General features: G+C 34.0%; 1 protein-coding gene across 1 annotated transcript in view; it reads left to right on the top strand.

Annotated features, from left to right (window-relative positions):
• Positions 1 to 21,386, top strand: part of KIF20B (kinesin family member 20B) — a 71,245-nt gene that overhangs the window by 24,645 nt on the left and 25,214 nt on the right. Inside the window, exons 16-19 of the mRNA XM_082423519.1 lie at positions 2,472 to 2,625; positions 11,841 to 13,080; positions 13,422 to 13,560; positions 19,797 to 19,916. Coding sequence (XP_082279645.1) covers positions 2,472 to 2,625; positions 11,841 to 13,080; positions 13,422 to 13,560; positions 19,797 to 19,916 — 1,653 coding nt within the window. The remainder of the gene's footprint in view (positions 1 to 2,471; positions 2,626 to 11,840; positions 13,081 to 13,421; positions 13,561 to 19,796; positions 19,917 to 21,386) is intronic.

The following is a 21,386-nucleotide window of genomic DNA, read 5'->3' as shown; positions in this document are numbered from 1 at the left end:
TCTAGCACTTTGTACCTTCAGATCAGATAATTACTCTAAATGGTTGTAGATGAATTTGACACTGATCGATCTAAATATGAAATTGAAGGTATACATAGAGGTGAAGTGAATTTAAAATTCTAAACTTAATATTTTTCCTGACCTTCTCTTAACTTACATTTGTCCTTCTAAAGAGCTGAATATTAAAGATATGATCAGATGTAAATAATTCAAGATCTTGGTATCTAATACCCAGTACTTAAAAAGGTAACCAAAATAATGTACTTAGTACAAGATATTACAGCTGTTGTTTAGACAATTCATGATCTTTTCCTTTTCCTTTATTTTTTCTAGTTACAAAAATAGCTGCTAGTTGTAAAAATTCAGCTATATTAAACTATGTAAAGTAGAAAGTACAATAGTACCCCATAATGTCTCTCCTACATCAAAAACAAAACAAAACCAACTTGGCTGGTAGCTCTTTGAGACTTTTATATATATCCATTTTAATAGAACATTTACTATGAACTCTTTTAAGTTCTTTACATATATTTACTTGTTTAAATCTCAGAACAATCTTATGATGTAGATACTGTTATTTTTTATTTTTATGGAGGTGTCAAATAACTTGCCTAGGGTTAAGAGAACTTAACCTCATGGTGCTGATTAACTGTTGATCTAGGGTCACTGTTCCAAAGGTTGTTTTGAAAGCAGACTCTTTTAATGATTAAAAGTTTGTTTTGCATGGTTCTTTAGCATCCTTCCTACCAAGCATACCTTAGGCAGAAAACATTCCTTTGAATAACTGAGATTTGTGGAGGATGGATTTTCTTGGTGAAGACTGTATAATTTGAAGGAGGAAGAAAATGACTAGGTCATTATGATAGGTCTGAGAGTGGAAGAGGAGACAGCTTGAAATTGTCATGGTCTGTTTGAAAACTCAAACTTTGTCAGAGGTCTGATCCCTCTATCCCAGGATTTTGTCATTTATCAGCGACACCAAGGGACTAATTGTGAAAAAGCATGGAGGTTGTTCTTCATGATATCCTTTGTTTAGGGATATCTAAAAAGACTTTGCTTTTTTTTTTTTTTTTTTTGGTAATAATCCATTACTTTTTGACTTAAAGTCATTTTATCTATATCTCTTAAGAACATTTGCTGATTTTACCATGTAAAATGATGTTTTGTTTTCTCATATAGTTTTTGTTCCCCCCCAAAATGGATTGCTACCAGTATGTAGGAATTTAATTAATCTCTGCCTTTAAAAAAATCTCTGCCTTTACCATACCTTTAATTACTTTATAAACATACACTTAACTGCTAAGGTTTTACCCTTCCTCTTTCTGGGTACCTTTTCTTCTGCTGTCCTTTTAGGGAGGCATAGTCTTTGCCTTAAAAAATAAAAATCTAAATGGCTTTTATCATCTAGATAAACTAGGAGCTCATTTTTTTTTGGTTTTTTTGTTTGTTTCCACGTGCAGAAGGATTCACATTTATTGTTTCAAATACAGTACCTAACATTTGCTAAACATGCATTTCACACTACTTGGTCACATTTCCACAGGTAGTCAATGCACAGAAGAGGGCCCATCCCTTGCCAGATGGTAGGGTGGGAGATAGCAGAGGGACTGGGTAGCAGAGCTTGCCAGCTATCACTTGGTCATGCAGGGTTGATGGAGCCAGGTTGGCGGGCAGCCCTTGGCCAGCCTGCTGAGGACAAGGGCCCAGAGACATCCTGTTTGCTCGACTCCTATACAGGACTGTGGGTAGAGGTGGGCCTCGGGTAGGCAGCCCAGGGGGTAGGCTCACGGATGCATGTGCCACCGGAGCTCCTGAAGGTGGTGTCATGGGAGGTGGTGCTAGGAGCTCACTTTTAAAGCAGTGTGTAGACTGTGTATCTTTGATATGCATAGGCTAGAAGCTAAGGCTAGAACCTTTTCTGCGACTTGCGAACAAAGTAACAAAGACATTACTTTGAGAAGTGATGTCTTTGACATTACTTTGAGAAGCTTTGGTTGTAAAACAATTGATGAGTTTCTCCAGTTACTCAAGATTACTCAAGATTTTAAGTAAAAGTACCTATAAGAAACAATTTTGTCATAGTGTTTTCATATTTTTCTTTTCAAAGCACATTTTGTTTATGACTTAGAGGTAAGTGTTTTAGGGTTCTGTGGTTATCTGCAAATAAGTGTCTAACCCACCTGATTCCCTTAGAAAATCTAAAGATGAATTTGTTTTTAGTATCGGGGTGAAACTACACACTTAACAAGTTTTTTTTTGTCCTCCTTAGTGAATGTACAAGTTAGTTAATATTGCTCACTTCCTAGAGTCATTGGTTATCTTAGGGTGAGATTTACGAAATAACTCAGAAAATGTTTCAATAAACTTGAAAATAAAATTTTTATGATGCAGTATTGAATCATAATTTATATAGTTCTTAAATGTATTATAGCTTTCTATATGTGAACTAATTTTAATTTATTTTACTTTAGGACAATGCTGGTATATCTCCTTTAATAATAAACAATAAATTGGTTTGTAATGAAATGATTGAAATGTCTAAGGACAGCAAAACTAAAACGTATTCAGGAAGAAAAAGATTAAATGAAACTGAACTTCAACAAGATGAACCACCAGCAAAGAAAGGTACTCTTCAGCTGCTAGCAGGAGACTTTTAAGAAAGCTAACTCCTAAAGCAGGAAACAGAAAAGTTGTAAAGAGAAGGAAATTTACTTATCTAAGGAAAAAAAACTGAGAAAATATAAATGTCCCTAAGTTTTACACTAACATGTTATGAACTGTCTAGAGGATGGGTATATTTAAAGCTGCCTTTATTTTAATAAGTATGTTTTTAGATATTGTGCTTTTATCACTTTAACATGACAATAATTCTTTTACTTCTGTGCCTATAGTAGTTAAAAGTCATCACTTTCATCTTCATGATTTATAGTACCTTTTCTGCCAAAATTTCTCCACATTGTTTTTTCATTTGAAGAAAAAGCCATTTGACAGTAAGACTTTGAGCTAAACATTACTAAAGACAAATGTGGTCAAGTTTTGTTTTCTATGAAATTACTAAAAAAAAAAAAAAGTGGGTGCATGCTTCTCTATACTATACATCCCTGGTTATATGGAAGAACATGGCAGCTTTCACCTTGTCTCTAAGCTATTCATTCTGTCTTTTGGAAAACTTTTACAGTCTGATACAGGGAGGGAGGGCTTTCTAAGAGAAGGTGCATTAGCTTTAGAAACCTAATTAGCAGAAAAAGAAAAACAAATATCGTATATTAATGCATATATGTGGAATCTGAAAAAATTGCTATAGACGATCTTATTTACAAAGCAGAAATAGAAACACAGATGTAGAGAACAAACATATGGATACCAAGGGGGAAAGCGTGTGTGGGATGAATTGGGAGATTGGAATTGACATATATACACTACTGATACTATATATATAAAACACATAACTAATGAGAACCTACTGTATAGCACAGGGAACTCTACTCAGTGCTCTATGGTGACCTAAATAAGAAGGAAACCCAAAAAAGAGGGGATATATGTATACATATAGCTGATTCACTTTGCTGTACAGTATAAACTAACACAATATTGTAAAGCAACTACACCCCAATAAAATTTTTTTTAAAAGATGGATTTAGAATGTTATTAATATTTATGAGTAATAATATATTATGAATTATGAACCAAAAAAAATATACTAGTTAGCTGCTTCACCTTGAGAAAAATGGATAAATTAAGTCTTTCTTTGGTCATTAGTAAAATAAGTTAAATATACTTGCCTCCTGAGGTTGTTAAGAATGAAAACAATTGGGTAATACAGCAATATAATAAACACCTCATAGAACCTCAGTAAAATTAATGTTTTCAAAAGTAGATGACTTAAAGGATAATATAGCGCTAGATATATTAATCTAATAAAGTATGAGCTAATAGATTGAGACTAATATGCATGGTCACCTTCTGTTATCATTAAAAGAGTGGTGCCTTAGCTACAGGGAGTATAACCTTGTTATGATTTCCATAGCACTGTTCCTCTATTTTTTCACCTTGATCGGTGCCATAGAGTAGTTGAGAATATAGGGTAGTTGAGAATGCAGGAATAGTAGATCACTAGGAAGTGGAAGTGAAAGCTGGCAGGAGCGAGTTATCTACATGGTACGACTAATCCTAACGGTAACCCATTCATGAAGAAGATGATTGTATAATAACTCTAGTTGTTAGCGATATATAATTTGGATGTGGGTAGATTTAAGTAAGTTTAGGTAACAAAGTATTTTTTTTTCCTCCTTAAATTCATAACCACTGTGGCTATTTCTCAATTATTTGTTGTTAGAGGCTAAAGGGACTACATAAAGGATCATAAGAAAATTGTAGCTATGACCACCCTTCTTCCCCTCTACCTGCTACTAAAAAATCTCCAGAACAAAATATGGGACTCCTGTAAATACTAGGATAGGATTAGGGGGTTGATAGTTTTACTGGATGTATGTTTTCTGTTCCTAAAGGGAATGCAAAGCCATTTCCCTATGAAAGTGAATTTACTTGTTTGAGGTCACTGTATCTGTACTTTGGGAAGCTGATAACCATGTAAACGGTTCAAGAAACAAGCCTTCAGAATAGTGATAAAGGAGACAAATCAGAGATATGCTACAATCTGCTTACCTGTAACTTTTCAACCAAAACTAATTTTTGTAGCAAAATATAGGTAAGCAGTATATATATAGGTTGAATGTGATAGAAATATTGAATTAAAGTAATTATCTTTCTATTGTTTATGTTTACTTTTTATAAGTTAACCTATCTTAGATTTATATACAGTAAAACCTATTTCATCTTTATTGCTAGACTAATGCTTTAATTTCTCACTGACGAGGCTGTTCTGAATATGTTCTATGAATCTTTTGATATAAAACATAAAAATTTCTGAAAGAATAATATGAATATCTGAACAAGAAAATCAGGTGCAAAACAAATTATCTGCAGTACCTTATGTTATGTAATTATCCTAGTTATTTTTTTTTTAAATAAATTTATTTATTTTTGGCTGCATTGGGTCTTTGTTGCTGTGCGCATGCTTTCTCTAGTTGCGGTGCGTGGGCTTCTTATTGCGGTGGCTTCTCTTGTTGTGGAGCACAGGGTCTAGGCACGCAGGCTTCAGTAGTTGTGGCTCGCGGGCTCTAGAGCGCAGGCTCAGAAGTTGTGGCACACGGGTTTAGTTGCTCCATGGCATGTGGGATCTTCCTGGACCAGGGCTTGAACCCGTGTCTCCTGCATTGGCAGGCGGATTCTTAACCACTGCACCACCAGGGAAGTCCTATCCTAGTTATTGAAATATAGTAAAATTAAGAGAACAACATTAATCACAAAAGCTTTATTGCACTTACTGTAATTCACTTCAGGGTTTAGGGACTATGTCCATAGAGTATGCATGACTCAAATCTCTTCTCTCAGGATATTCAGGATTTATTTGTGAGCTCTGAATTTCTGATTTTTGTCATTTTTAACTTGCTTAGATCCCATCTTTCTCTCCTGATAAAGGGTTCAGACATCTTTATAACTTGTCTTCTTAAAGGGCAAAAGGATTAGTCATTTCCACTGATGAAGTCATAGGTGTGAAAATTACATCATAAGTTCAGAATTACTTAAAGGGAGAGTAGAACAGAGGTGTGAATCAGTGGAAAAGACAGTTATTCCACTTTGGGATGACTTGCCACAGCTTTGTAAGATGTTAGGAGACAATCTGATAAAAAATAATGCACTGGTTGAACATTATTTTTAAAAATTCATAAGAGTAAATGGGCAAGTTTGTTGTAAACGTAAATAGGGGTAAATCTCTAAGTCTCCAGAGTAGATGGAATCCTTAGGATAAACTGAGAATATGAAGGAACTAAATTAGGAAAATGTAACTACAAACATAGGAAAATCATCAAAAATAAACTCATCAGCTTTTCAGAAAGCAGGCTATAGAGCAGGGGTAATGCCATGTTTTTCCTCTCCTTTTTGAGGCAGGAGAGACAATGTAAGTTATAGGTAATAAAACCTTGTCCAATGAGCTTTTAAAGTTAGTCTGTTAAAGAGATCTTGGAATCCTGTTATGGGATTACACAATTACTGCTGCCCAAGAGCATTTAAACAATTGGGTGAAGGAAAAGAATATGCATTGTATTTGAAAAATGGAAACTTACAAATAAAGCTTGCTTTTACATGTATACTACTGAATGTAAAACTGGATAAATTCTTGGATGGAGTAGGGAGGTGAGATTCCCAGATTATATAGTGATTTTTGGGGTGAGTGTATGCTCTCACTGGGGACATCAGTATCTTGAGAGGACTGGGATTTTTTTCTCAGCCTTATTGAGGTATAATTGACCAATAATACTGTAATATATTTAAAATGTTTAACATGATTTGATATACATTGTGAAAAGTTTCCCACCTTATCACCATTAATTAATACATCTGTCACCTCACTTATTCACCTGTTTTCCCCCTCTTTTTTCTTTTTTGGTGAGAACAGTTAAGTTATACTCTCCAGGCAAATTTCAGTTATACAATACAATGTTATCAATTATAGTCACCGTATTATACTTAGATCCTATGACCTTATTCATCTTAAACTGAAAAATTATACCCTTTTACAAGCCTCTCCCTATTTCCATCACCCCTCATCCCCTGACAACCACCGTTCTACTCTCTGTTTCTATGAGTTGGATCTTTTTTTCTCCTCGTATTGATACCATACAGTATTTGTCTTTCTTTGTGTGGTTTATTTCACTTATTTCACATAATGCCCTCCAGGTTCATCCATGTCATTGCAAATGGCAGGATTTCCTTCTTATTTAGGCTGAATGATAATATTCCATTGTATACATATTTATTCCACATTTTAAAAAATCCATACATCCATCCATGGACACTTAGGTTGTTTCCATGTCCTGGCTATTGTAAAAAATGTTGCAATGAACATAGGGCATGAACTTGCATGAACTTTGAGATAATAATTTCATTTCCTTTGGATATATACTCAGAAGTGAGATTGTTAGCTCATAAGATAGTTCTATATTTAATTTTTTGAGGAACCTTTATACTGTTTTTCTAGTGGTTGTACTACTTTATATTCCCATCAACAGTGTGCAGATTCCCTTTTCCCCTCATCCTTGCTAGCATTTGTTATCTCTTTTTGATAATAGACATCCTAACAAGTGTTAAGTGATATCTCACTGTAGTTTTGATTTGCATTTCCCTAATGATTAGCGATGTTGAACACCTTTTCCTGTACCTGTTGACTATTTGTATGTCTTCTTTGGAAAAATGTCTGTTTAGTTCCTCTGCCCAGTTTTTAATTGGATTGTTTGGTTTTTTGGCTGTTGAGTTGTATGAGTTGCCTATATATTTTGGATATTAACCCCTTGTCAGATAGATGGTTTGCAAATATTTTCTCCCATTCCACGGGTTGCCTTTTCATTTTGTTGACTGATTCATTTGCTGTGTAGAAGCTTTTTAGTTTGATATAGTTTCACTTATTTATTTTTTGCTTTTGATGCTCGTGCTTTTGGTGTAATATCTAAAACCTGTTATGTAGTCCAGTGTCAAGGAGCTTTTCCCCTATGTTTTATTCTAGGAGTTTTATGGTTTCAGGTGCTATGTTTTAAGTCCTTCATCCATTTTGAGTTAATTTTTATAAGTGGAGTAAGATAGGAGTTCAATTTCATTCTTTTGCATGTGGATATCCAGTTTTCCCAACACAATATTGAAGAGACTATCCTTTCCCATTGAGTATTCTTGGCTTTCTTGTTAAATAAGTTGGACATATGTGTGTGGGTTTATTTTTGGGCTTTTGAAACTATTTCATTGGTCTATGAATCTGGTTTTATGCCAGTACCATACTGTTTTGATTACTGCAGCTTTTTAGTATAGTTGAAATTAGGAATTGTGATGCCTCCAACCTTGTTCTTTCTCAAGATTGCTTTTGCTATTAGGGGTCTTTTGTGGTTCCATGTGAATTTTTAGATTGCTGTTCTATTTCTGTGAAAAATGCCATTGGAAATTTGATAGGTATTGAATTGAATTTGTAGATTACTTTGGGTAATATGGACATTTTAACAATATTAATTCTTCTAATCCATGAACATGGAATATCTTTCCTTATTTTGTATGTCTTTTTTCATTTTCTTTCACCAGTGTTTTATAGTTTTCAGTGTATAGGTTTTTTACCTTCTTGGTTAAAGTTATTCATAAATATTTTATTCTTTTTTATGCTATTATAAATGGGATTTTTTTCTTATTTTCTCTTTCTGATAGTTTGTTGTTAGTGTACAGTTCTTGTTTTGTATAGTGTTTCTTGTATATTGATTTTGTATCCTCCAACTTTAGTGGATTTCTGTATTCTAAAGGTTTTCTGGTGGAGTCTTTAGGATTTTCTATAATATAAAATTCTGTCATCTGTAAATGGACAGTTTTACTTCTTCCTTGCTGATCTGGATACAGTTTGTTTCTTTTTCTTGCCTGATTCTCTGGCTCAGACTTCCAGTACTAATGTTAAATAGAAATGGTGAGAGTGGACATACTTGTTTTGTTCTTGATCTTAGAGGAAGAGCTTTCAGGTTTTCATGGTTGAGGATGACATTAGCTGTGGGTTTGTCATATATGACTTTTATTATGTTGAGGTATGTTCCCTCTCCAGTCTGTTGAGAGATTTTATCATGAAGGATGTTGAATTTTGTTAAATACTCTTTCTGCATCTAGTAAAATGATCATATGATTTTTATTCTTTATTTTTAGTCTTCATTTTATTAATAGAGTATATCACATTTACTGATTTGCATATGTTGAACTATCCTTGCATCCCTGGGATAAATCCCACTTGATCATGGTGTATGATCCTTTTAATGTGCTGTTGAATTCGATTTGCTGATATTTTGTTGAGGATGTTTCCATCTATGTTCATCAGTGATATTGACCTGTAATTTTCTTTTTTCTAGTGTCCTTGTCTAGCTTTTTTATCTGGGTAATGCTGGGAGAGAGCTGTGATTTTAATTTATCAAATGGGGTCATAAGATTAAAAATCTTGAACAGTCACTTAAGTTTTTTCTCCCACATTATATAATAACATCTGAAAGACCTTTCATAAATGCTTGTGCTTTTTCTTTATTTTTCTCACAATGTCAACTGTGATTAGCATATAGGAAGATAGAAACCTATTTGTATGTAGGATAGTAGATTTAATTTTAAAGATCTTTTTATGATCTTAAAAATGCCTTCTTAATTGAACAGATTCATTACATAGGGTAATATCATCTCTCATCTAGGATGCATGAGAGCCTGCCACAGGCAGGAGGAAAAACTTAAGGGCTTGTATGTCATTACTATGTGAGATTTGACATTTTTCTCTTATGGAACAGTTACATGTAGGGCTGCCATATAGGGGCTTAGTAATGAAACACACTGATATGTTTAGATCCCAAATGTTATTACAGGGGTGACTGTCAAGGTCTTCCAGAAATTTAGAAAAATAAATTCCTGGAGCAGTGTGCATGTACCCTCAGAGTGTTTACATGTACAATACATTCCAGATTTATCAAGTCAGTATGTTTGGTATTTGTTCTCAGGAATCTACATTATAAGCTCTTTTGCCAATTCTCTAAAACTAGAGAACCACTGTTGTAAAAAAGGCACTGTAAAGAGAACAGCTTAAAATTTAAAACATAAAATTGCACTAAAGTAACCAAGTTAATATAACCGAGGCATGTTAGATTATAAATTTGCACATATCTAGAACCAGAATAGGTTACTGATGACAAAAGTTATGTTTTTCTGATACAATGATATGTCTTAGAGATAGAAAAGGAGAACATAAACGATGTAGCTAAATTTCAAAAATAATTCATTTAGGGGGACCTCCATGGTGGTCCAGTGGGTAAGACTCTGCAGTCCCAATGCAGGGGGCCTGGGTTCAATCCCTGGTCAGGGAACTAGATCCTGCATGCGTGCTGCAACTAAGAGTCCGCGTGCTGCAACTAAGAAGCCCCGCATGCCTCAACTAAGAAGCCTGCATGCTGCAAATAAGACCTGGCGCAGCCAAAACAAATAAATAAATATTTTAAAAAATTCATTTAGGATTATTGTTCATGTATATAAAGATGCATTAGACACAGAGAGTCTGCTGTCAGGAAGTTTGGAATCTAGTAAATGAGAGTGACACGTAAACATATTATTTCAGTATAATCTAATGTGCTCAGATGCATAGGATAATATGGTGGCACACGCTAAAAAGAAAACTATAAAATACACTTTTCAAAGATTCATTGGACAGTTACCAACTGAAAGTAACAGGTTTCTTAGTGAGGAGAATTTCAATCCATCTCTCCCTTATAACTGTCTTCTGCTCTTATGGATTTCATATTATATCTGGGGCCTTTAAGCATGAGGAATTCGATTCTCAACGTGCTTAGTGAGACTACCAAATAAAAATATAGGTGAAATTGACAGATAAGTGGCCAGTGGGGGAGTGAATGAAGGTCAAAGGACATGTTGAGTTGATTATATCAGTACAGTATTGTGTAGAAAATTCATAAAAATTGTATTAGAGTTGTGTATGTAAAGTTCACACATATCAACATCAAACCATGAAGTGAAATAGACCAGGAAAAATATTTAAAAACAAAAGAATCAGATTCTTATATGTTTTGAAGTAATTTTCCTAGGATATGAGACACTCATCAGATCAGTTATTATATCAATGGAAATTGTGTGAAGACATAAAAAGATAAATTTGTGTATCTGGAGAATTGAGAATTATGTTTCAAGAGTTAATCATGTAATCTGTGAGAAAAATGTGAACATAGTTTATACTGGACAGTTGTGTGAGATGAGTTAATTTGTCAAATATTAAGAATTAAGTTTTAGCTAATAGTGCATCTTCTTTGGACATAGTTTAATCTATACCAACTGTGTTCTTGTACTTATATAACATTTACAAAATGCTTTAACATACATTACATATTAACTTATTTGGCCCTCTTAACACTATTCTGTAGTAAGTAGGGCAGGTAGAAATATCCTTATTTTAGAAATGTAGATATTAAGCCTGAAAAAGACAAACTTTTATTTATTTTTAATTAGCTGAACTCTTCTGTACAGATTTTCAGTTTCTAATAATATCTAACTATAACCCAAGCACAGTGTTCTAAGCTCATTGATTATCTTGATCTTCACGATAACTCTGAGATAGGTGGTATTATTGCTATTATTTTCCATTTTCCATTTGAGGAAGCAGCTATGGGGTCAAGCAGTTTATTGACAGTTATGCAGCTAGTGAAGGGTAGGGCTACATTAGACTTGGCATAAATTTAACCATTTTTCTCCTAATTTTACCTGTGAAAGTGTAAGGTACTCAGTTTGCAAATCACTAATTTAGTAGATCTATAGTATAATTGTACTTTAAAACTGTTCTTTAGTCTGCCTTAGGGTATAATTCCCTACCTTCTATCTCATAGTAATAACAAAGATTTGTGGTAGACAATTTAAATAACTTAAAAGCTATAAAAAGAAAGTAGAAGTAACTAGTAATCCCACTCAGAAGTAGTTACCAGGATTTTCTTGCACATCCTTTTAACTTTTTCTGCTGTGACTTAATGGAACTACAATTTTTACATAAATTGGTGTATGCTATGTATGTTTTGCAACCTGATTTTTCTTTTTTACTCAATAGCTTATTTCTGTTTTTCATTAAAAGTGTGCTTTCATACGTTTCCTATGTTTGAATATTGGCTTATATGATAACTTTTTGATTTTTATTAAGGTTTGCTAGATTAATAATAATTTTTTTATCTTTAAAGCACCTACACATGTTAGTCCAACCATCACTGAAGACCAAAAGAAAAGTGAAGAAATGCAAGAGAGCATTTCAGAAGATGAGGAAAACATTAGAGTTTTACAAGAAAATAATGAAGAGCTGAAAACACGTTTACTCATTGTTGAGAATGAACTTAAAAATGAAAAGGAAGAAAAAGCAGAATTAAATAAACAGCTTGTTAATTTGCAGCAGGAACTCTCTTCTTCTGAAAAAAAGAGTTGTAGGTTTAGTGTAGAGGTCCAACAAATTCAGTCGAATTATGACAATGCGATTTCTGAATTACATGTGCAGAGAGGTATAAATCAAGAACAGGAGGAGAGGATCATGAAATTGTCAAAGGAGATAGAAACTGCTAGAAGAAACATCACAAATAATGTTTCACAGATAAAATTAATGCAAACAAAAATAGATGAATTGCGTACACTTGATTCAGTTTCTCAGATCTCAAACATAGATTTACTCAATTTCAGGGATCTGTCAAATGGTTCTCAAGAGGATAATTTGCCGAATACACAGTTACATCTTTTGGATAATGATTATTTGATAAGTAAGCAAGTTAAAGAAAATGGTATTCAAGAACTTGGTAGGGAAAGGTCTTTCCACTCTACTGTTGAAGCCATTTGGGAAGAATGTAAGGAGATTGTAAAGAGTTCCTCCAAAAAAAGACATCAGATCCAGGAACTGGAACAACAAATTGAAAAATTACAGGCAGAAGTAAAAGACTGTAAAGATGCAAACAATAGACTAAAAACAGAGGAGAGGGAGAATAAAAATCAAGATGATCTACTAAAAGAAAAAGAAAGTCTTATACAGCAGCTGAAGGAAGAATTGCAAGAAAAAGCTGTTGGTCTTGATGTTCAAGTACAGCATGTAGCTGAAGGAAAGAGAGCACTTTCAGAACTTACACAAGATGTTACTTGCTATAAGGTGAAAATAAAGGAACTTGAAGCAATGTTAGAAACTCAGAAAGATGAATGTAGCCATTCAGCCAAGTTAGAACAAGAAATTATGGAAAAGGAATCTATCATTTTAAAGCAAGAAAGAAATCTGAAGGAATTTCAAGCAAATCTTCAAGATTCTCTCAAAAACGCCAAAGATTTAAGTGAAAGGGAAGTCAAATTGAAAGAAGAAATCACAAAATTAACAAACAATTTGCAAGATGCAAAGCATTCACTTCAATTAAAGGAAGAAGAAAAAGAAACAAACTGGCAAGAAACAGAAAAGTAAGCTAAAAGTTATTAAAACGTTTGAAAATATGGGAAGCATTTATTGATTTTTCTGTGTAGCTTTTAAAGAATTTGGGTGGGCATATCTTAATCTGGTTAAGTATAGCATGTATGATGACTGAAGAGCTTCAATTTTGTTTATATAAACCTTTGGAACCAAATGTTATATGCAAAGATCTGTTTACAAAATCTCCTGAAATCCTCCTTGAAGGATTTCTTTGTGGTTTGGACATTCCAAATTTGTGAAAAGATCTAAGTTTGTAGATTATTAGTAGCTCATGCATATGATTCTAAGTGATTAGTGATATGTCACTATAGATAAGTGATTTTTTTTTTAGGTTGAAAGAGGAGCTCTCTGCAAGCACTGCTCTTACCCAGAATCTGAAAGCAGATCTTCAGAAGAAGGAAGAAGATTATGCTGAGCTGAAAGAGAAACTGGCGGATGCCAAAAAGCAGATTGAGCAAGTACAGAAAGAGGTAGGTTATTTGAAAAGGTGTGTGGCCAATTTAAATGATAAAGATTGTTTTCCTTACATATCAAGTTTAGACACTAAGTTTAGTATTGACCAGAACATTTGTCAACTCCATAATTTTTCTTAAATGATGAGAAAAGTTATTTCACAAAAGAAAATTTAGTCAGATTAAACAAACTGAAGGATGTCTAATATTAAGAAAAATATGTGCCTTATGTACGATTAGAACCTTTTTTTTTCTTTTAAGGGCTGCTAAGTTCAAGTCCCCCCAGAAAAGTAAATAGCAAACTTTTGTTTGCAGATAGTATTTAGGAGAGTATGTAGTGCAATTGTAACAAGTTTTTATTATAATTTGATTTAAAAATAGGAAATATAATCACATGATTCCAAATTTAAAATATATGAAAATATGTATAGTGAGGGGAAAAACTGCCTCCCAGCCATCAAGTTTCCCTCCAAGGCGTCAGATGTTACCAACTATTTTTTTTCTCTTCACTTCTCCCTCCTCCCTCTGTTTTTCCTTCCTTCTCTTCCTATAAAAAATGGAAACATCCTGTAAACACTATGTGAACCTTGGTTTTTTTCACTCAATATTTCCATCTCAGGATATAAAGAGTCTCCAAATGAGCTTTTTTTCTTTTTTATGACTCTGAACATTTATTTACCATTAATCAGCCCCGTATTGTTGGACAATTAAGGTAATTTCCAGTCTTTTGTTAATCATACAGTGATGTCATTTTGAACATTTGCAAGTCTTCCTCTGGTATAAATTCCTAAAAGTGGAATTTATGAGTCACTGGTTTGTACCTTTGTAATTTTGATATTTATTATGCTTTTTAGAGATTATGCCAGTTTACTCACCAGAACTAATGTATGAGAACAAGAGAGTATTTTTCTCTATACTCTTATCCACAAAGTAGTATTTTATCATATTTCTTTGATATTTGCTAATTTGACATGAAAATAGTGTATCTCAACTATAATTCTAACTTGCGTATCTCTAATTATGAGTGAACATTTTTTGGTTTAAAATTCATTTGTATTTTTTTTTCCTGTGGTCTGTATATTCATATTCTTTGTATTTTAGTTTGGGTTATTGCTTTTCTTTTTATTATTGCTTTGTGGGAGCTTGTTACATACTTAGGAAATTAACTTTTTTTTTTTTTTTTAATTTAAGGGTGGCAGTGGGAATAGTCATAGATTTCTAATACAAACCAAATACAAAAATCAAACAAACATAAGAATAATGAAAATCTAAATATGAAAAGCTAATCTTTTAGGAGAAAAATAAGGAGACTATTTTTTTTTTTTTTTTTGCCAGTGGTAATGGATATGTAAGGATATTGACAACAACACTGGAATAGCAGAGGAATTGAAAATGCTATACATTGATCAATGGGAAACTAGCTAAATTAATTATATTGCATATACACAATAAAATACCATGAAGAAAGCAAACACATATATAGTCTTTGGTTGAACCATATACCATTCTTAGTGCTCTACATTACATATACTATCTCACATAATTTCCCAACAATACTACTATCCCATTACATATGAGACAAGAAGTTAAGTAACTGCCCAAGATGACATATATATATATATTTTTTTCTATGTCTTAATAGTGACATTCAGTCCAGTAATCCTCCACTGTAACAGCTCCTTTACTTTGCAGTGAAAATTGATTTGTATATTTTCTGGAAATTAACTTTTTAAGGATATTAATTGTAGATATCCCCCTATCTCTCCCCCACATTGCCATTTTTCATTTTGATTATGTTCCTTTTTTTTGCCTTGGAGCAACTTGTTTTTCTTTTATGACTGTTGGATTTTGTATCATAATTAGACTTTTTTAAAAAGCTGAAGTAATTTTAAATATTTTTCATTACTTTGAGTTAGTTACAAAAAAATACTTAAATGTGTAAGGTCTGAAGAATATTGATACAACAAATGCTTGTGGGTCTCATCCATTTTCTATGTTTCCTACCCCCACTGAGGTTACTGTAATGAATGTATTGTGTTTATCTTTTTTTAATCTTTTAAAAATATAAGTTAAATCATATTTGTTTTTTTATCTCTAAACATTATGATGTGTTCTGAGACATTTTCACATCATATTCCTGACATTTATGTATGGTTATAATTAATCACTTTCACAGCTGTGTAATACTCCATTGTGTGACTATACAATTTAGTTATCTATTCTATTGACCATTTAGATGTTTCCATTATTTGCTCTTAGAAACAGTGATCCTATTTTATACATGCCCTTGGTACACATGTGCAAGAATTTGTATAACAAGGGGTGGAATTGTTGGGTCAGAGAATGTAAACGGGTATCTTATGGTTTTAAGTTGTATTCCTCTGATAACTAATGAAATGGAGTGTCTGTTTTTGTTTTTATTCACTATATGTCTGTTCCAGTTTTCATTCTGTGAAATCCATTTGTTCATGTTTTCTTTTAATTTTGCTGTCCTTTTAAAAAAATTATTATTGTGTTGGATTTCTTTATTCTTGGTTCTGATTCTTTGTCAGTAAAATATATTGCAAATACCTTCTAGTTTACCTGTTGAAAGTCAGGGCTCCTCTTTCTATGAATGTCCTCAAAATAAAAGCCAGTCAGTGCTCTACTTATTTCTGTGGTTCTTTTTTCACTTAATTTTTTTGTTATCTCAGTATTTCCTGTTTTTTTGTTAGTTCCTCAGTGCTTTCAAAAAGATTTAAAACATTTTTTTATGCAGCATTTTTTGTTGTTTTCAACAGAGGATTGGTTACTTTCTTCTAAACTACCTGACATTGAAGTCCTGGAATAATTTTTTATTTAGCATAAGAAAACTCTCACAATAGTATAGCATTAATGTAAATTAAAAATGAATGGAAAGAATGGATATGAACTTTTTGATTAAATAAATTATAATTTTCATGACTATTAGGCCTATACTGGTAAAGGAGAAGCTCCTGCTGTGGACCTGGTACCCTCTGCGTCCATCTCCTTTTTCTGTGAGCAGAGGTTCTTTTTTTTTTCCCTGCCAGCTTCTTAAGCACTCTGATACCTGGAAGATTTGGCCTAAGACCTATTTTATCATTTAAAATGATTTGTACAGATATTTAAATTGTGTTTTCCACTGCTTTATTAGTGGTTAAGTTCCCTGATTCATGTTAGTGTATTTATTTAGCAGGATTTTGATTTAAGTACAGTGATAAGTACTAAGTTTTTATGATAATATGGGAAAATGCTTGTGTTATAATGTTAAGTAATAGAAACCGGACCCAATTTTATATATATAATAGGATTAAAATTTTGCAAACAATTTGTATAATAATATAGACTGCAAAGAAATATAAAAATATATATTTTGATTATTTTAGGTAATGGCATTCTAGGTAATTTTTTAAAAGGTCTACTTATTGCATTATTTCTTATAATGGATATGTATTCATTCATAATAAGGGAAATGTAATAAAATTTTTGATTAATGGAAGAAAAATCCAAAAAATACCACCATAGATAAAATGCAAAATATATGTTGTTTCTGATAATTATACACAGAAAGTTTCCAGGCCACGCAACAAGTATTTCAAAGTGGGCTAGATTAGAAATGTAAGAGAGTAAAGACCTAAACTGTAATTAGGCATAGGAAAATGTTTAGTCAGATCAGCAAGTTAAAAATCATAATTTGAAAAAGCACTTGTTTGTCATTCAGAAGCCTGAATTGTTTGCCTTCTAGGAATGTAATTTTTGGATTGTTTGCTTTCTAGGAATGTAATTTTGGCCAGGGCAGCCTTTGTTTCTCCCCTCATTGGATATATATTACTTACCTTAGGATTTAGTGTAGATTCTGAACTTGTAAAATAAATTTCGAATGACATTTCGGTTTTAACACCTCAGGATCAAGACTAGAGTTTCTGTAGGTGGTAGACAGGCTTGAAAGCTTTATAAATTCTGGGCAAATGACAGGTAAATGGATTAAATACTCCAAAATATAAACTGCAGTCCTAGCCCTATGCACCTTATTGCCTTTTGTTAGGTTCCTTTCACTTAGCTAAGTAGTCCAGAGGGAACTTTGGATTTACATTCCTATTATCAGTCCACATGTTGTTCATAGTATCCTCAACAAAACAAATAAGGAAATAACCATTAGGCTGTATTTAAGCCTTCATGCATTTTCCTCATTTCTATCAAATGTAATGTATGAGCAAGGCCTGTGCAGTTTGATTGTGAATTACTGATTGTGAGATCTGGTCTACCTCTCTTGACTTTACCACAGGATAGGCTAGAACACCATTCCTTTGTCTTTTCTGATCTATTTAAAAAAAATTTTTTTTTTTTTGGATGCATTGGGTCTTCGTTGCTGCGCACAGGCTTTCTCTCTAGTTGTGGTGAGCGGGGGCTACTGTTCGTGGTGGTGCGTGGGCTTCTCATTGCAGTGGCTTCTCTTGTTGCAGAGCTCGGGCTCTAGGCGCGTGGGCTTCAGTAGTTGTAGCACGCGAGCTCAGTAGTTGTGGCTCACGGGCTCTAGAGCGCAGGCTCAGTAGTTGTGGCACACAGGCTTAGTTGTTCTGCAGCATGTGGGATCTTCCCGGACCAGGGATCGAACCCGTGTCCCCTGCATTGGCAGGCGGATTCTTAACCACTGCACCACCAGGGAAGCCCAGGAAATATTTTTTAAGAAATGAAGGTAAAAGTGAAAGCCTTCTCCCCAATCTCATTTCTCTCTTCTTAAATATGACCACTCTTGACAGTCAGTCCTTCTGTGTTCTTTTAGATCTTTTTATATGCATTTTACACAATAAATATATGTAAATAGTGCTTGTATGGTTTTATTTTTATAAATGGGGTCAACTATATATAAATAATTGCTTTTAAAATATATTATAATTTTAAGATTTTTTTATAGCAGAATTTAGGAGGTATCTCTTTTTAACTAATGTTTTATTGTATAGATGACTATTTAACATTCCTCTAAGGGTGGGTATTAATAATGTTTTCTGTTTTTCAAAATAAACAATGTATGATGTCAATTCTAATAATAATAGGAGCTTAGTCTGGATTGGTTGTTCTGAGTTTACATGTATCATCTCATTTAATTTTCACACAAATATTAGGGATAGGCATTTTTTTAACTTCCATTTTATGACTAAGGAAGTAGGCATTGAGAGAGAACTTGTCCAAGTTCACTTGGCCAATAAATGTTAGAGCCAGGACGGAAACTGAAGCAGTCCTTATGTGCATCTTGGTGCAACACATAGTTTCTGTATATTATTGGCAGACAGTTTATATCTGTAAAATTGATGAAGATGGTGTTTATTACTGGAAGTCCCATATTTTTGAACAAAGTAAGACAATAAAAATAAATATTATTAATGTATGATTATAAAAGGAATATATATTTATTGTAGTAAATTTGGAACATACAGAAAGCCTAAAAAGAAGTGTAAAAATCACCTGAAACCAAACTCCTCAGAACTACTATTATTTTATTATTATTTATTTTTATTATTTTATTATTATAAAAAGCATGGAGATACCATGCTTTTTATGAAGGGGAACTTTGTTCAATTAACTTCCTTCAGTTTTTGAGATCTCAAGGATTGGTATCATGTAAATTGGCCTAAAGGTGTACATAGATTACCTGCTATCTCTCCTCCCTTCCCCTTCCCTTTCCCCTCCTCTCTCCTCCTCTCCTCTAAGATTTGCATACTAATTCATAGTGCTTTTTGATTTCTTTAATAGGTTTATAGAATTAAATTACCAGTAATACCAAAAGTCAATTGACCTTTACTTGCATGGGTACCTTTTGATCTTGTAATTGTTCCATTTTCATTCTCTATGTGCCATTATTAGCTTTTGAAGTATTTCTTATATTACTGGATCACATTACTTAATAGATCTTGGAAATCTGAGCCAGTGTTTTCCCCCTAGAGTATCTCTATTGATTTTTCCATGATAATGATTTTGCTGTTGCATGCAAGGGTCTATGTTGTTTCTTTTTTGAGAGCACTTACAGGGTTTGAGAGTCTTAAAATATTGTAAAAAGAAAATGGCTTCTTCATATGTACCTCCCTTGGAGTATCAAGAAATTTTCTGATAATCTGAAGCCATATCATGTATGTTAGAATCTGTAATTTTTCTAATGTGCTTTAAGGGACATGAATCTTTGAACGAGTGACCATGAATCTTAAACAAAAAGCAGTTAGTATTTCTAGAAATATTTAATTTGATTTATAACTTTGTAGGTATCTGTAATGCGTGATGAGGAGAAATTGTTGAGGATTAAAATTAATGAACTGGAGAAAAAGAAAAACCAGTGTTCTCAGGAACTAGATATGAAACAGCGAACCATTCAGCAACTTAAGGTAACAGTTTTGTTTTTAAAGGTGATTTTAGTAGATTCTGTTGGTATATTTTAGTGTTTAATTAAATGTATCAGTTCTTTTTTGTTTTTTTAAAGTAAGAAATGGATAGTTTTATTTGAGCCAATCTGAGGATTATAACCTGGGAGACAGTCTTTCAGAAAGCTCTTAAGACTGTTCTACCCATTAGAGGTCAAAGCAGGGTTTACATACCTTTTGAGACAAAGGGTTATACATCAAATGGTATATTGTTGACAGTTTACGCAATCCAGATCTGCAGTACAAAGGGAGTAGTGGGTAGTCATGGCCCCTTTCACCATAAGAAGGAAGGTTATCTCCTAAGGCGTTATCTTGCTGGCACCAGGAGAAAATAGCTCTTTACAATCCAGCAGGCATTCCTGTGTCCTCTAAGGAAGGGTTAATGCAGATGCATAATGCACACTAAAGTGGGGTAGGGGGTGGGCACAGAGAGAACTTTATATTTGAAAAAAAAATTTTTTTTTTTTCCTTATCCTGCCTTAAAAATGTTTTGTTTTATCACAACTCAGTGAGAACTGTCAGGTGGTAAACCCAACCCAGTTGTCTGGTCAGGGTGCGCAGGACTGCTGGGGTTGCAGCAGAGGTGCGTTTGCATTTGCCGTCAGGGAAGGGCCCTGCAGCCCCAGCTCTGCCGGGGTCAGGGTTAGCTGGGGACCCCTGCCTGCAGAGCCCGAGGTCGAGGCCCCCCACCCACCCTGGATTTCGGTGTCCTGGGCACCGTCTGGACAGCAGGTAGCTGCAAAGTGTGGGCTGTGGCTCCCAAGCACCACACCCTCTCCTCGGTGGAGCCGACTCCACAAACCCCTGCTTCTGGGTCTCGGACCAACTGTCTCGTCTCTCCATCTGCTGCTGCAATAGGACGTCCCAAGGTTTAGGGAGATTTCCAGTCCTCGGGAGCAGGGTTTCTGGGGGGACTGTCTCCTAGTCTGCCTGCATGTTCCCCTACACCCACAGAACAAGAGTCATGATGTTTTCAGGAGACTTTTTGGAAGCCTTTAGGAAAAAAAGCTGTTAAAAAAATCCTAGAGACTTAAGGGTCCAGTAAGATCCCACATGCTGCGGAGCAGCAGAGCCCGTGCTCCACAACAGGAGAAGCCACCGCAATAAGAAGCCCGCGCACCGCAAGGAAGAGTGGCCCCCACTCGCTGCAACTAGAGAAAGCCCACGCAGCAACAAAGACCCAATGCAGCCAAAAATAAATAAATTTATTAATTTAAAAAAAATCCTACTTTCAGGAAGACAATTATTTCACGATTCCAACACCTTAGGGGACTTTGGGGAACAGCTATGAGTACTTGGTGATAACAGATGATTTCAGTGTCAACCCAAAGGTATGGTGAGGTTTCAAACCAGATTGAAAACCTGTTACAGTGCACCCCTGTGTAGCCAGACACCATCTGTTGATAGGTTCTTTCCATCACTGTCCGAGCACCT

Source organism: Balaenoptera physalus, assembly GCF_965194825.1.
Source record: "Balaenoptera physalus genome assembly, chromosome: 14".
In the NCBI taxonomy this organism is placed as follows: domain Eukaryota; kingdom Metazoa; phylum Chordata; class Mammalia; order Artiodactyla; family Balaenopteridae; genus Balaenoptera; species Balaenoptera physalus.
The sequence above is the reverse complement of the archived record's forward strand: the minus strand, read 5'-3'. Positions and strand labels throughout refer to the sequence as shown.